At 37.0% G+C, this 13,161-nt stretch overlaps 1 protein-coding gene across 5 annotated transcripts in view; it reads right to left on the bottom strand.

The window, feature by feature from the left end:
- Nucleotides 1-13,161, bottom strand: part of LOC124642218 — a 148,101-nt gene that overhangs the window by 10,733 nt on the left and 124,207 nt on the right. For 3 of the 5 annotated variants that reach the window (XM_047180533.1, XM_047180530.1, XM_047180529.1), the window contains 7 exons: nucleotides 12,521-12,617; nucleotides 11,391-11,720; nucleotides 10,748-10,873; nucleotides 10,226-10,396; nucleotides 9,297-9,407; nucleotides 7,582-7,709; nucleotides 7,158-7,265 (listed from right to left, as the gene is read on the bottom strand). In XM_047180533.1, the coding sequence (XP_047036489.1) occupies nucleotides 7,158-7,265; nucleotides 7,582-7,709; nucleotides 9,297-9,407; nucleotides 10,226-10,396; nucleotides 10,748-10,873; nucleotides 11,391-11,720; nucleotides 12,521-12,617 (1,071 nt within the window). The remainder of the gene's footprint in view (nucleotides 1-7,157; nucleotides 7,266-7,581; nucleotides 7,710-9,296; nucleotides 9,408-10,225; nucleotides 10,397-10,747; nucleotides 10,874-11,390; nucleotides 11,721-12,520; nucleotides 12,618-13,161) is intronic. The other 2 variants (XM_047180532.1, XM_047180531.1) reach the window with 2 other exon arrangements.

Here is a 13,161-nt window from a genome sequence, read left to right on the forward strand (position 1 = left end):
GAATATTTTCTCTGGTCGTTGCTACGTCAAACTGACAGGTTGTGGCCGACATTTGGGACGGAAAAATAATCTCCCGAATACCATACACCCAGTTTCACCTACATCCTGAAGGAACTAAGTCCCGCATCCGGATAAAAAAGTAGTCTACATGTTATTCTGATGTTATAGCTAAAATACTGATAAGTTTCATCAAAATATTCAAGGTGTTCTCAATAAAAACAAATATTAGGTAAATAATAAAATATGCTGATAATTTCTTGATATTGAAATAGATGGCTAGCAATGTCGGGAACACGGTCAAAGCTACCGGTGGTTAGTACCTTTTTTAACGACGTCAAAAATCATCAAATGACCCCTCCCGCTGTGGGTTAGCAGCGGTGTGGGAGTGTCAGACTCTTACTGACTAAAAACCGTCGTGTTCCGTCGTAGCCCTATTATGTACCAGGGCCGCGGTAACTCTTTCGAACAATCCCGCAGCACCGGTGGTTAGTACCTCAGACATAGAAGCCCTACTCACGATACGCTCCATTTCAAGGAATACCGCTTTTTGAATCAGTCCCCTGTCACAGCCACCAAACGAGAACCGAGTATTAATAAAGTGTGCATGTAACTATTACGGTGTAAAAAAATATATCTTTCAAAAAGAATTAAATTATTCATTTCTGCGAGAAAAAACATTAATTGAGATCGGTTAAGCGACAGTTTCGGTCAAAGGTAAAAGAAAATTAAATTCAAACTAAATTATTCTTAATAGTATCTTGCATTTAGTGACAAACACACATGTTTACAAGTTTAAAATGATATCACTGCGTTAGCATGCTATATGCGTCAGTCCACTGTAAAAGGTACCATATTGGTGTTGGCACTTACTACATTGTGTTTCTATAGTCTAAGCAAACTGGTACTGTTTGTATTTCTAAACGACTTAAGCGCCAAAGTTCATAAGGTTGATTTTCTCATGGCATTGACACATTACATATGTAGTGCAACGCAACAAAATTTCGTAAAAACCGAACTGGTACCTACTATTTTGATCTAATTAAACCGGGTGCAAATATGTTTTGGTAATATTAGTAATATTGTTGATCAACAAACTACGAATCATTCGTGAATTATATATGTGTTTACAACTTGAGAATTTGGGGTTAACCAAATTATGACCAGGTGTCAAATTGCCGTCATTTGGTTATCGTTATAGTTGCATGGTGTAACCCACCCTTACTTACATATTTTAATAATTCTATTCCAATAACCATAATCTAATCGAGATGGTTATTCCTTTTTGTCTCAATCCATCCAAAGGTTGTCAGTAAGAAATCACTTTTAGTAATAAGACCGACCCATTGTGCCACCGACTTTAAAATCACATGGCGTATAAAGATTATATCTATGTATCTATCTGTTGAATTTAAACACTCGAGTCAGAGAATAAAGAATTGTTAAATTAAGAATTTTACTTTGTGTTGGCTGAACGGATGACGGTAAGAGAAAGTACCTAGCGAGTACCAAAGATAACAAAACAATTAAATCAGAACAAAACATACCAAGAAGGCGAAAATTTTAATTTATTTTAATCATTTTCTTATTTTAGTTCTTTTTCTTATTTTACTTTCAATTGTAAAGTTAATGTTACCAATGGGAATTTCCCCATCGCCGCTTACTTTAAAAATAGTATTCAATGTTGTAATTTTGTATGAATCAGTTTGTTTTACAAACTTATATTAACAATTTTTAATGACGTACGGTATACCTGACGTTTACATGTAGTCAATTACCTACGTTTTATATGCATATTTTATGTAGTTATAAGGTTAAGGTAGGTTTTTCACTGACTCATAAGTGTATTGAACTTTTAGGTCATCATCAGCCTGTTTAATTAACACGCTTATGTAAGCTTCACTTGCAACTAACTAGGTAGGTATGTAAGAAAATCTCGGAATCTTAATTTTATCCACTTACTTACCGGTCGCTGTGGTTATTATTATTTTTTAACGATGTCAAAAATCATCAAATGACACCTCCCGCTGTGGGTCAGCGGCGGAGAGGGAGTGTCAGACTGTTACTGACTAAAAACCGTCGTGTTCCGTCGTAGGCCTTTTATGTACCAGGGCTGCGGTAACTCTTTCGAACAATCCCGCAGCCCCGGCAGGCCTCGGCCCTGCTGGGCCCCGCTGGGGACTTACCTACCGATCTTCGATCAGGATGAAAGTTTGCCCACGCTCTGAGTTCTGATGACAATACATGACTAGCATGTTTTTTAAACTATATTTTTTTATTATCCCACTACAGGGCACAGGACTCTTCTCATACAGAGAAGGAATGAGCGTTTATCACCACGCTTGCTCAAGGTGGGAGCGATTTCAAGACTTTAAAGTCCAGGTTTCCTCAAGATGTCTTCCTTCACATACTTAGTTATCAATGTCCAAATAAACTAAAAGTGCATATAACTAAGAAAGGTTAAATTGGTGACGTAGAATCGATCCCGAAAACTCTTACACGAGTTGCAAGTCCTTTTAACCACTAGGCCACCGCAATTTCCTTTTAATTACTAGCGGTTTTGCCTGGTTTTACCCGTGTTCTTAGAATATTATTTGCAGTACCTGGAGTTTGATGAGTATGTGATTGAGTAAACTATTTCGAATATGAATTATATAAAACTAGCTTTCCGCCCGCGGTTTCACCCGCGTCCCGAGATAACTGCTTCCCGTAGCCGGATGGTGACAAAATCTATCCTATGTCCTTCTCCTGGCTCTAAACTAGCTCCCTGCCAATTTTCAGCTAAATTGGTTTAGCCGTTCTTGAGTTATATATAAGTGGAGTAACTAACGCGACTTTCTTTTTTATATATAGATTTCTTTTATATCAGTTCAGCAGTTTTATGTTGTAAGGTAGGTAATAAACTTTCATATTTTTATATTATTATCCAGCATTGTTTTAAACGCAAAAATTGTGTAGGTACCTACCAAATTTTTTTCCTTAGGTATATTTCGTCACCGATGATGACGAAATAGAAGAATTTTACTTTGTGTTGGCTGAACGGATGACGGTAAGAGAAAGTACCTATTTCTCTTACCGTCATCCGTTCAGCCAACACAAAGTAAAATTCTTAATTTAACAATTCTTTATTCTCTGACTCGAGTGTTTAAATTCAACAGATAGATACATAGATATAATCTTTATACGCCATGTGATTTTAAAGTCGGTGGCACAATGGGTCGGTCTTATTGCTAAAAGTGATTTCTTACTGACAACCTTTGGAAGGATTGAGGCAAAAAGGAATAACCATCTCGATTAGATATGGTTATTGGAATAGAATTATTAAAGTAAGGGTGGGTTACATCATGCAACTATAACGATAATCAAATGACGGCAATTTGACACCTGGTCATAATTTGGTTAACCTCAAATTCTCAAGTTGTAAACACATATGTTATTCACGAATGATTCGTAGTTTGTTGATCAACAATATTACTAATATTACCAAAACATATTTGCACCCGGTTTAATTAGATCAAAATAGTAGGTACCAGTTCGGTTTTTACGAAATTTTGTTGCGTTGCACTACATATGTAATGTGTCAATGCCATGAGAAAATCAACCTTATGAACTTTGGCGCTTAAGTCGTTTAGAAATACAAACAGTACCAGTTTGCTTAGACTATAGAAACACAATGTAGTAAGTGCCAACACCAATATGGTACCTTTTACAGTGGACTGACGCATATAGCATGCTAACGCAGTGATATCATTTTAAACTTGTAAACATGTGTGTTTGTCACTAAATGCAAGATACTATTAAGAATAATTTAGTTTGAATTTAATTTTCTTTTACCTTTGACCGAAACTGTCGCTTAGCCATCATCCTCCGAGCCTTTTCCCAATCATGTTGGGGTCGGCTTCCAGTCTAACCGGATTCAGCTGAGTACCAGTGCTTTACAAGAAGCGACTGCCTATCTGACCTCCTCAACCCAGTTTCCCGGGCAACCCGATACCCCTTGGTTAGACTGGTGTCAGACTTACTGGCTTCTGACTACCCGTAACGACTGCCAAGGATGTTCAATGACAGCCGGGACCTACAGTTTAACGTGCCATCCGAAACACAGAAAATGGTGTCTAAGATATACTTAGAAAGTACATACAAACTTAGAAAAGTTGCATTGGTACTTGCCTGACCTAGGATGGAACCCGCGCTGTCGCTTAACCGATCTCAATTAATGTTTTTTCTCGCAGAAATGAATAATTTAATTCTTTTTGAAAGATATATTTTTTTACACCGTAATACATGCACACTTTATTAATACTCGGTTCTCGTTTGGTGGCTGTGACAGGGGACTGATTCAAAAAGCGGTATTCCTTGAAATGGAGCGTATCGTGAGTAGGGCTTCTATGTCTGAGGTATTAACCACCGGTGCTGCGGGATTGTTCGAAAGAGTTACCGCGGCCCTGGTAAATAAAAGGGCTACGACGGAACACGACGGTTTTTAGTCAGTAAGAGTCTGACACTCCCACACCGCTGCTAACCCACAGCGGGATGATTTTTGACGTCGTTAAAAAAGGTACTAACCACCGGTAGCTTTGACCGTGTTCCCGACATTGCTAGCCATCTATTTCAATATCAAGAAATGATCAGCATATTTTATTATTTACCTAATATTTGTTTTTATTGAGAACACCTTGAATATTTTGATGATACTTGGCAGTATTTTAGCTATAACATCGGAATAACATGTAGACTACTTTTTTATCCGGATGCGGGACGTAGTTCCTTCAGGATGTAGGTGAAACTGGGTGTATGCTAGCTAAGTATAAGTTTACATTTATTTATTTATTTATTTCATATAGGTTCTTCACAGCTGACAATCTTAATACATAAATTATAAACATAACAATACGCCAATTAAGAAGCACACAGTATATAATAATTTTAGTTGAGAGTAAACAAGCTGAAATATACATAGATTAGAATAGAATATACAAAAACTATTTGACATATATGTATTATTACACTTTATGATTTACGTGTATGTGTGTGTGTGTGTGTGTTCATGCGTGTGGGTATATATGTATATATTTGATAGGTTTGTAATCAATTGTGATCCGTATTGGTTATTTTAGTATAAGAGGTTAAGGGTTGAAAGGGTTTTTTTTTCATTTAAATTAACTTATTATGGCACTACTTATTCTGGGACAAAGATTCTAGTATAAGTTTTCTGTACGAGGAACGAGATGTGTTAAAAGGATCTAGTGAAGAGAACTTGCTGTTGTATATCGCTGGAATGCGGTTGTAGGGGGACATTTTATAGTAATTTGTTCTGGCGGAGGGCACCATTAATAATGAAGTGTGTCTTGTGCGTCTGCTGGGAACCTTAAAAAATATTTTTTCTATTAATTCTGGGCAATCAAATTTGTTATCAATAATGTCAAATAGGAATAACATGTCGGTTAGGTCACGTCTTTCTTCCAATGTATTTATTTTATGGTAATCACAAGATTCTTCATACGAATTGTTAAAAATTTTAGCTTTGTAATTAAGATGTTTAATAAATTTATGTTGAATGTTTTCAATATTATTAATATGAATTTTAAAAAATGGTCTCCAAATTACATTAGCAAATTCGAGTATACTTCTAACGTAACTAAAATAAAGCATCTTAAGGCATTGCAAATCTTTGAATGGTTTACTGTTGCGAATCACAAACCCTAGGGATTTATAAGCTTTACTAATGATGTGATCTATATGCGCCCTAAAGGTGAATTTGCTGTCTAGAATGACGCCTAAGTCCCTTACCTCTGACGTTCTGGGGATAGTTTCGGTGCAAATACGGTAGTCGTAATCGATTGTGTGTTTTTTCCTGGTAAAACTTATTATTTGACATTTCTGAGTGTTGACATTTATTTTATTATTATGATAATAAGTTGTAAGCCGATTTAAGTCTGATTGTAGTAGCAGGCAGTCTTCAATAGTAACGATTTTACGAAATATTTTTTTGTCGTCCGCATAAAGAAGGTGTTTTGAGTGATGAAAACAGTCCGGTATATCAAACAGGTATATATTGTAAAGAAGAGGGGATAACAACGATCCTTGAGGCACGCCCGAAGTGACATCAACAAAGTCTGACCTGTAGCCGCCCATCACTACTGCTTGACGCCTGTTTCTCAAATATGAATCTAACCAGCGCAAGAGGTTACCCTTTATACCCACAGCATATAGTTTTGATATCAAAATGGAATAATTTACACGATCGAGAGCTTTTTCGAAATCGGTATACACGACGTCTATTTGAGCGTTTTCCATATTTGAGATTACATATTAATGATTCAATTTCTATGTTTTATGGGAAGGCCCACCATACCGTTTTAAATCACAAATCCCACCAGATAAGAAAGCATGAAGTCTACGTCATAACATTGTATGTACACAGAATTTCTTACATACACTTCTATATGGAAATACCGAGCTAAAATCGGATTGAGGAAAATTGTATTTATTGTTTATTTAGTAAATATGTGTATTTATGGCGTATATAATTATTTAGAAATGTATGTCAGTGATTTTGATTCTTAATTTCTTACAACCAAAATAGGTGTGCAATTTTAAATCAAATATTAAGCTATATATATAGTATTAATTATGCTTATGCCTAAGTATTAACTGCGTAGATCTATTGATTAGAAGGTTAAGCAATGCTTGGCGCGGTCGGTCCGTGAATGGGTTGCCATCTTTTCAAGTGACAAGTTCCTCTGAGTTTCGGCAGCTACGATAAATTGGTGGGCCCCGGCTTCCATTTGAACATCTTTGACATTCGTTATGAGTAATCAGAAGCTAGCAAGTCTGACAAGCAGGCTTACCAAGAGACATAGAGAGTCAGTCCGTCTGTCATCAGGCTGTATGTCATGTACCGCTATAGTTAGACTGATAACATTTTCACAGAAGACCTATTTCTGATGCTGCTGTAATAAATACTGAAGTTTAGAAATACAATAAATATTTTACGGGTTCCCATGCAACAAAACAGATTTTTGTGCGCGAGTTCAACTCGCGATTGGGTGTTTTGTTTTAGTTTCGTTGTTCTGTCTTAGTAAGTTGTTTGCCTTTTATTATTATAACACGGACAACAATCATGTAATTAAATAATATAGTAAAAATAAATACATTACCTAGCGTATCTTAGGCGCGGATCGGTCGTTGCAGTGTTTGTTGCGGCGTAACGTGGCGCCGCGTTTGATCTGCTCCATCAGCGAAGTATGGCAGATTCGAGGGTCGGGCTGTCAGTACAAAATAAATAATTTATTTCTAATCACGGTGACATAAATAAGAGTCAGTCATTACAAACAACGGAAATTCTTCCTTGAAAACTGACAGCTGTCAACTGGTCAAAACATTCGATACTCCTAACTTTATCTCTGCTTTACACATGAGGTTGTAAATTATAAAAACGAAAAATGACTGCTGTGGTTAAACCACTGAATGGATTAGGTTATTTCTTTACAATTCACCATAGAATATCATAAAGTATATGTATAGGATTTAATGTGATTAGGTACGACACACCCAACATACTTTTTTTATGGGAAGTCATACCTGTGCATGTGCATTGATGATGTCCCGCACGGTGTTGGCGCGGGTGTTGTCAAGTTGGCGCCGTTGCTGCTGTATGGTGGCTGACAGCTTGTCCAGGAACGCGGGTTGTACTGCGCTCGGGACAGTACCTAGGAAATAAATATATGTCAGAGTCAAAGTCAAAATCGTTTATTAAGTAGGCTATTTAGATTAGTACGCAAATGCTTGTGCACTATGATATGTCCTGCGCAGATGGCAAATCTCCTAAAATGAGAACAGAAGCCGTAGCCGATAACCGGCTAGGAGGACATCATCATCATCACTTTTTAACGTCAAAATTACAAAAATGACAGCACTCCCAAAACGCCAACCTTTTACCACTTTCTCAGAAGAAGCGGCGAAGAAGAAACTTCTCAGCAACTATTATGAATAGATTACACTAGTTTACAGTACATTTGTTGCCGGGATTTTTTAAGCTGTTGTTGACTACTCATATTTAACCATATTTGAAACTATTAGTAGTTTTTTTTATCAGCTCTAGTTTTTGAGATACAGCTAAGTGCGGTTTAAAGAGAAAAAACGTGTATTTACCTTAAAGAATATTTGTTTAAAAATTATATTAATTGTTAAGTTCCAAAAAACTTGACTTTAAAGCTCTTCTCTTATGTGTAGACTTTGGGAAATGGCGTATCAGAGACCAGCAATAGTCAGACATCATTTAAATCCCAGAAACCCTGATAACGTTCTTCCATGACACGTTAATCTTGATGCATAGGTACGTTCTCCCTGCTCTTCGCTCATATCTCCTAAATTTTCCGGAAATCTGTCCAGATGACTGAAGAGGAAGTGAGTTTATGCTCAAATTGCATCCCATATCTCTTAATTGTAAGAGCAGGTCTTCGACAAGTTCAACATAATTTTCATTATAATTTTTCAAAATTCAATATAATTTTTATTCTCTGAAAGTTCAGGTGAATGCTGCACTGGACGCTGAACACATGTACTACTTCGGTTTTGCCATTTAGCTCGATTTTTGGTGTTTAAGCTGTTTATGTTCACGCTACAAAAGTAAGAGTCGTCGAGATGATTTTTCGATTATTTCCAAATAGTTCGTGTTTTAAGTTTAAAAGTACTTCTTTTACCACTTTTCCATAATCTTAAGTATTCAACGCACGATTTACAAACACGATCAGGAGCCCAAGATTTGTAATTTTTATCCAACAACATTCCAAAATATAAAAAATAAGTATTTTTAAGCGTCTCTGATGACATTTCTACTCTTCTCAAACACATATTTTCCACATAAGTAACAAACATGGTTTGGATTGTTCAAACAACGCCTCCTTGAACTACTCATGTTGTAAAAACTTCACATATTTGTATAATTACACTAAAATACGTACTTTAGCGACTGAAAAAGGTTCAGAAAAGAGAAAGTCAATAACAAGTAAAGTCGAGCTACAAAAAAATTTTTGCGGGTGTAATTAATAAAAACTAAACATAAGTGAATGTTACCAACCATTAAATCCACGGCAACAGGCAAAAAGTTTGATTTTGTAAACTAGTGTTATATTCAAATTATATAAAAAAAATAGGTACCTTTAAAGAGAAAGAACCGCATGTATTATTTGATTAACTCTCGTAAAATTCCTACATTAAAAAACTTGTACCCTACAATAGAACACTAAAAAGCCTTAAAACAATAATGTTATTTAGTACTAAAAGTAAATAAATACCTTTCCCCTTAGCGGGCGGGTCTGCGGGCGCGATGCTGGAGATGGCGCGGCGCGGGCTGCGCGGCGACGCGGGCGACAGCTTCGCGCTCAGGCTCGCGATCAGACCGCCTTCTGGAATATATTATGCTGGATAATCACTCCTACATACGGTGAGATGAAACAAAATATTTATTATACAACAATAGTAAAAGAATCGAGACCATCCGAAGCGGTACGGCATTTTTAGGTGCCCAGTAAACAGCAAAGCCAGACAAATAGAATGGCAATAAAGTTGAAATTCACTATGTAATAAAGAGGTATGTTCTTACGCAACGACAGGGGCGGGCAGGGCAGGCAACCGTGTCGTATCGTTAAGTAGTGGGTGTCCATGACACTTAATTTCGGTCTAAACAATTTCTATCAGCACTTTGTAACCAGGCGGCAGTGTTCTAGCTAGGGCAACGCTAGGGAACTGAGTATGTTGTGCCGTTAAGTAGTTATTTTATATTTGTACATACGTTCTAAATGATGTCTGTCAGCACTGTGTGAGCGGACGGCGATGTTTTTGCGTAGCGCCAGGGGACTGAGTGTGTCGTGCCGCGACATGTTGTTGAAGCCGGCTATTATTTTATTATTAGATATTAATATTAATATTTGTACTTACGTTCTAAATGATGTCTGTCAGCACTGTGTGAGCGGGCCGCGATGTTCTTGCGCAGCGCCAGGGGACTGAGTGTGTCGTGTCGTGACATGTTGTTGAAGTCGGCTATTAATTTATTATTAGATATTAATATTTGCACTTACGTTCTAAATGATGTCTGTCAGCACTGTGTGAGCGGACGGCGATATTTTTGCGCAGCGCCAGGGGACTGAGTGTGTCGTGCCGCGACATGTTGTTGAAGCCGGCTATTATTTTATTATTAGATATTAATATTAATATTTGTACTTACGTTCTAAATGATGTCTGTCAGCACTGTGTGAGCGGGCGGCGATGTTCTTGCGCAGCGCCAGGGGACTGAGTGTGTCGTGTCGGGACATGTTGTTGAAGCCGGCTATTATTTCCGACGGTTGAGCGTAAATCGTGTTGTTACCGTATTTCTTTTCTTGCTGCATTTTGAAGCCTGCGAATGGAAAAATGTTTTGACAATATAATTTAATTTACCTTACGTTTTCACACAATTAGGCACAACATTCCCTTTATTTTTTTCCGTGAGGGTAACTTTGTTGTTTACTATTTCTTGAGTAGGCACTACACCTTAAAAATATCAGGAATAGCAAATTGTTATTTTTTTTTTACAAAAACCACCGGACCCGATTCGTTTCTTTCATTCAGGGCTAGCTAGCCCAGTAATTGAGAAAGGTTATAAGGCTACTTTTAGTTCGGAGAAGTTCTCAAGCGACCTAACGGAGATTAATATTTCATTACATGTTTTTTTTTTTTTTATAATAATTCTTTTTCTTGTATAACTCACCCGTCTGTCCATAATGTGACTCGTTAGAGACTCTAGGCCCGAAGCTAGAGAACGAGTTGTTCTCGCCGTAGCTCGGCGTCGACGGCGACGACCCGTGCGGCGATCCGCGACTTTCGCCGTAAATCGCTGCCAAGAAATTATGAAATCAGTTGTAAAATCGTTGATGATTTAGAGTAGATATCTAAGAAGACACTACACTAAGAAGTGGTGAAAGGGGGGCGTTTTGGGTGCTTTAAGTAATTTTGACGTGAAAAAGTGTTAATAACTAGCCTAGTTTCAATAAACGTTTTTGACTTTGACTATCTAAAGCATGGTATACCCACTTTATAGTCATAATTACAAGATTTGAACAAAGGTTCAATATATGAATACCTATACTTCTATGTTAATAAAATAAAGAGGACGCATTTATTTGTTTGTTTATCCCACAGGCTTAAAAACTTCTGAACCAATCTGAAAAATTCTTTCACTCTGGCGCCTGTTGCTACATAATGAGCAATTAACCTAATTAATAAACCCGCAATTATCTATTAGGCGTAGAAAGATACGAACTTGCATCAAAATATCAAAATGGAACTTACAAATATAGCTAACACCAACACAAGTTATTATTTATTTCTAAAAAAAATAAAAAATAACTCACCAGCATTCAACAAATCCGAGTTCGAACTATTCAAACTATTCTTCCTCACGTACATAGAATTCTCGACATACGCCATAATTCTGTGTCCTGTCTGCCCGTAAATAGGGTTCAAATTCCCAGTGCTATTCAAACTTGTTGACGACGAAAAATTGCTCTTAGCTTGTTGGAAGGTAGACAGAGATGGGGTGGTGGGGGATTGTGGGTTGGCGTTATTCTGATTTTGGTTCTGACTTTGTAGTTGCTGTAAGCTTCGGCGGACGATGCCTGGGGAGGCTGGCATGTGTTTTAGCTCGGTCAGTTGTTTCACTGTTTCTGCTACGTTTATGTGAGCTGGAAGTAAAAATGATAGTGAATTTTTATGTAATCTTCCGATTGAATATAAGGAAATGTCTTCATTACTTCTTATAAAGAAGAAACGATTCGTTTTATAAAAGAACGTAGATTCAGTGACATTATATAACCACTATACTATTCTTAGAGAAAACGAATCGTTTTTCTAAATAGGAACTCGACTAAGAGTTTGTCGGAAGAGGTAAGTTCTTGTTTTCAGATGCAATACTCAGATGAAATCCTTTTCCTGATGTATAAAAGAAAATAATGTGCACTACAGCGTCTAGAAACAATGATTATGTCTCGTTTCAGCATTGTGCATCAAGCAAGTGCACGTAGTGAAAATAAGCTCATTTTATGCAGTTTGGAAACTTACCATTATTGTGTTAAAAAAAAAATAAGAAAACGAAAGAAAAACTACTGAACTAATTTAGATAAAATTCGAGTTTTTGGTGAAAGCTCGAGAGCTGACTCTAAGAATAGACATAGGTTAATGTTTATCCTGATGCAGCCCTAAGAAAGGACACAGGCTACTTTCTATTCTGGAATGGGAAGTTGTTCCCTCGACACGCAGGTGGATTTGCGGGGGAGCGCTGGTTATATGTTTTGGTGTATTATTTTATCACACAAACCAAAACTTCTTCTATCCCTCTAAAAAATTGGTTGTCTGGAAAAAAATCGCCGTTTAACGATAAGACCGCCAATTTTACTGTTCTTTGTGTGATTTTCTGTGTTGTTAATTCAATAAAGAATAATCTAATCTAAAACTAATAACTAAAAAGTGCACAAAATATGTATACGGTCATAATCACCGGCGTCGGCGTCGGGCTGTAGCAAGAAGGCGGGTGGTGGCGGCAGGTTGTCCGCTTCGGTACATAGCTGGGGGCTTTGGGTGTTCTGTGGAGGAAATATAGTTTGTTTTAACACAATACTCTTTATAGATTGTTTGTGTAAGACGCAACTGTATTGTGGTTTTATGAGCTTAGTCTGAATTAAATGACGAAGTAAATTTGTGTTTTTTTTTTTATATGGTCAGATGGACTGGTTTTGGGTGTTTAACTTGTAGACTCTTACCGTCTTACCACAAAAACTTTTAAACGTCAGTTTATGCCTTGTCTAAAAAAATGTCAAATTATGACGTTGACATATGGTTCATTTTGCAGCCAAAATTTTATTAGACAAGTGTAAAACAGGGTTTAAAGTTTTTGTAGTAAGTCCCTTATGCTTTATTAGTCTCTTCAAGTTAAAAGTAAGTCGATAAAAATTAAACACATATGAAGGTCCTCTCGTTTGAGACTTCTACAATGGGAGAAAAGAGTTAACATAATAAAGTTTTCGAAATCTCGGTTTGCAACTAAATTCCTTACATGCGTACGCGCATATGACACATGTCCACACTATGAACTTTGTTTCTGCAAAGCAACTTGCGCCATGTTGCGGA

The sequence above is a fragment of the Helicoverpa zea genome, chromosome 24 (genome assembly GCF_022581195.2).
Source record: "Helicoverpa zea isolate HzStark_Cry1AcR chromosome 24, ilHelZeax1.1, whole genome shotgun sequence".
NCBI classification, from domain to species: Eukaryota; Metazoa; Arthropoda; class Insecta; order Lepidoptera; family Noctuidae; genus Helicoverpa; species Helicoverpa zea.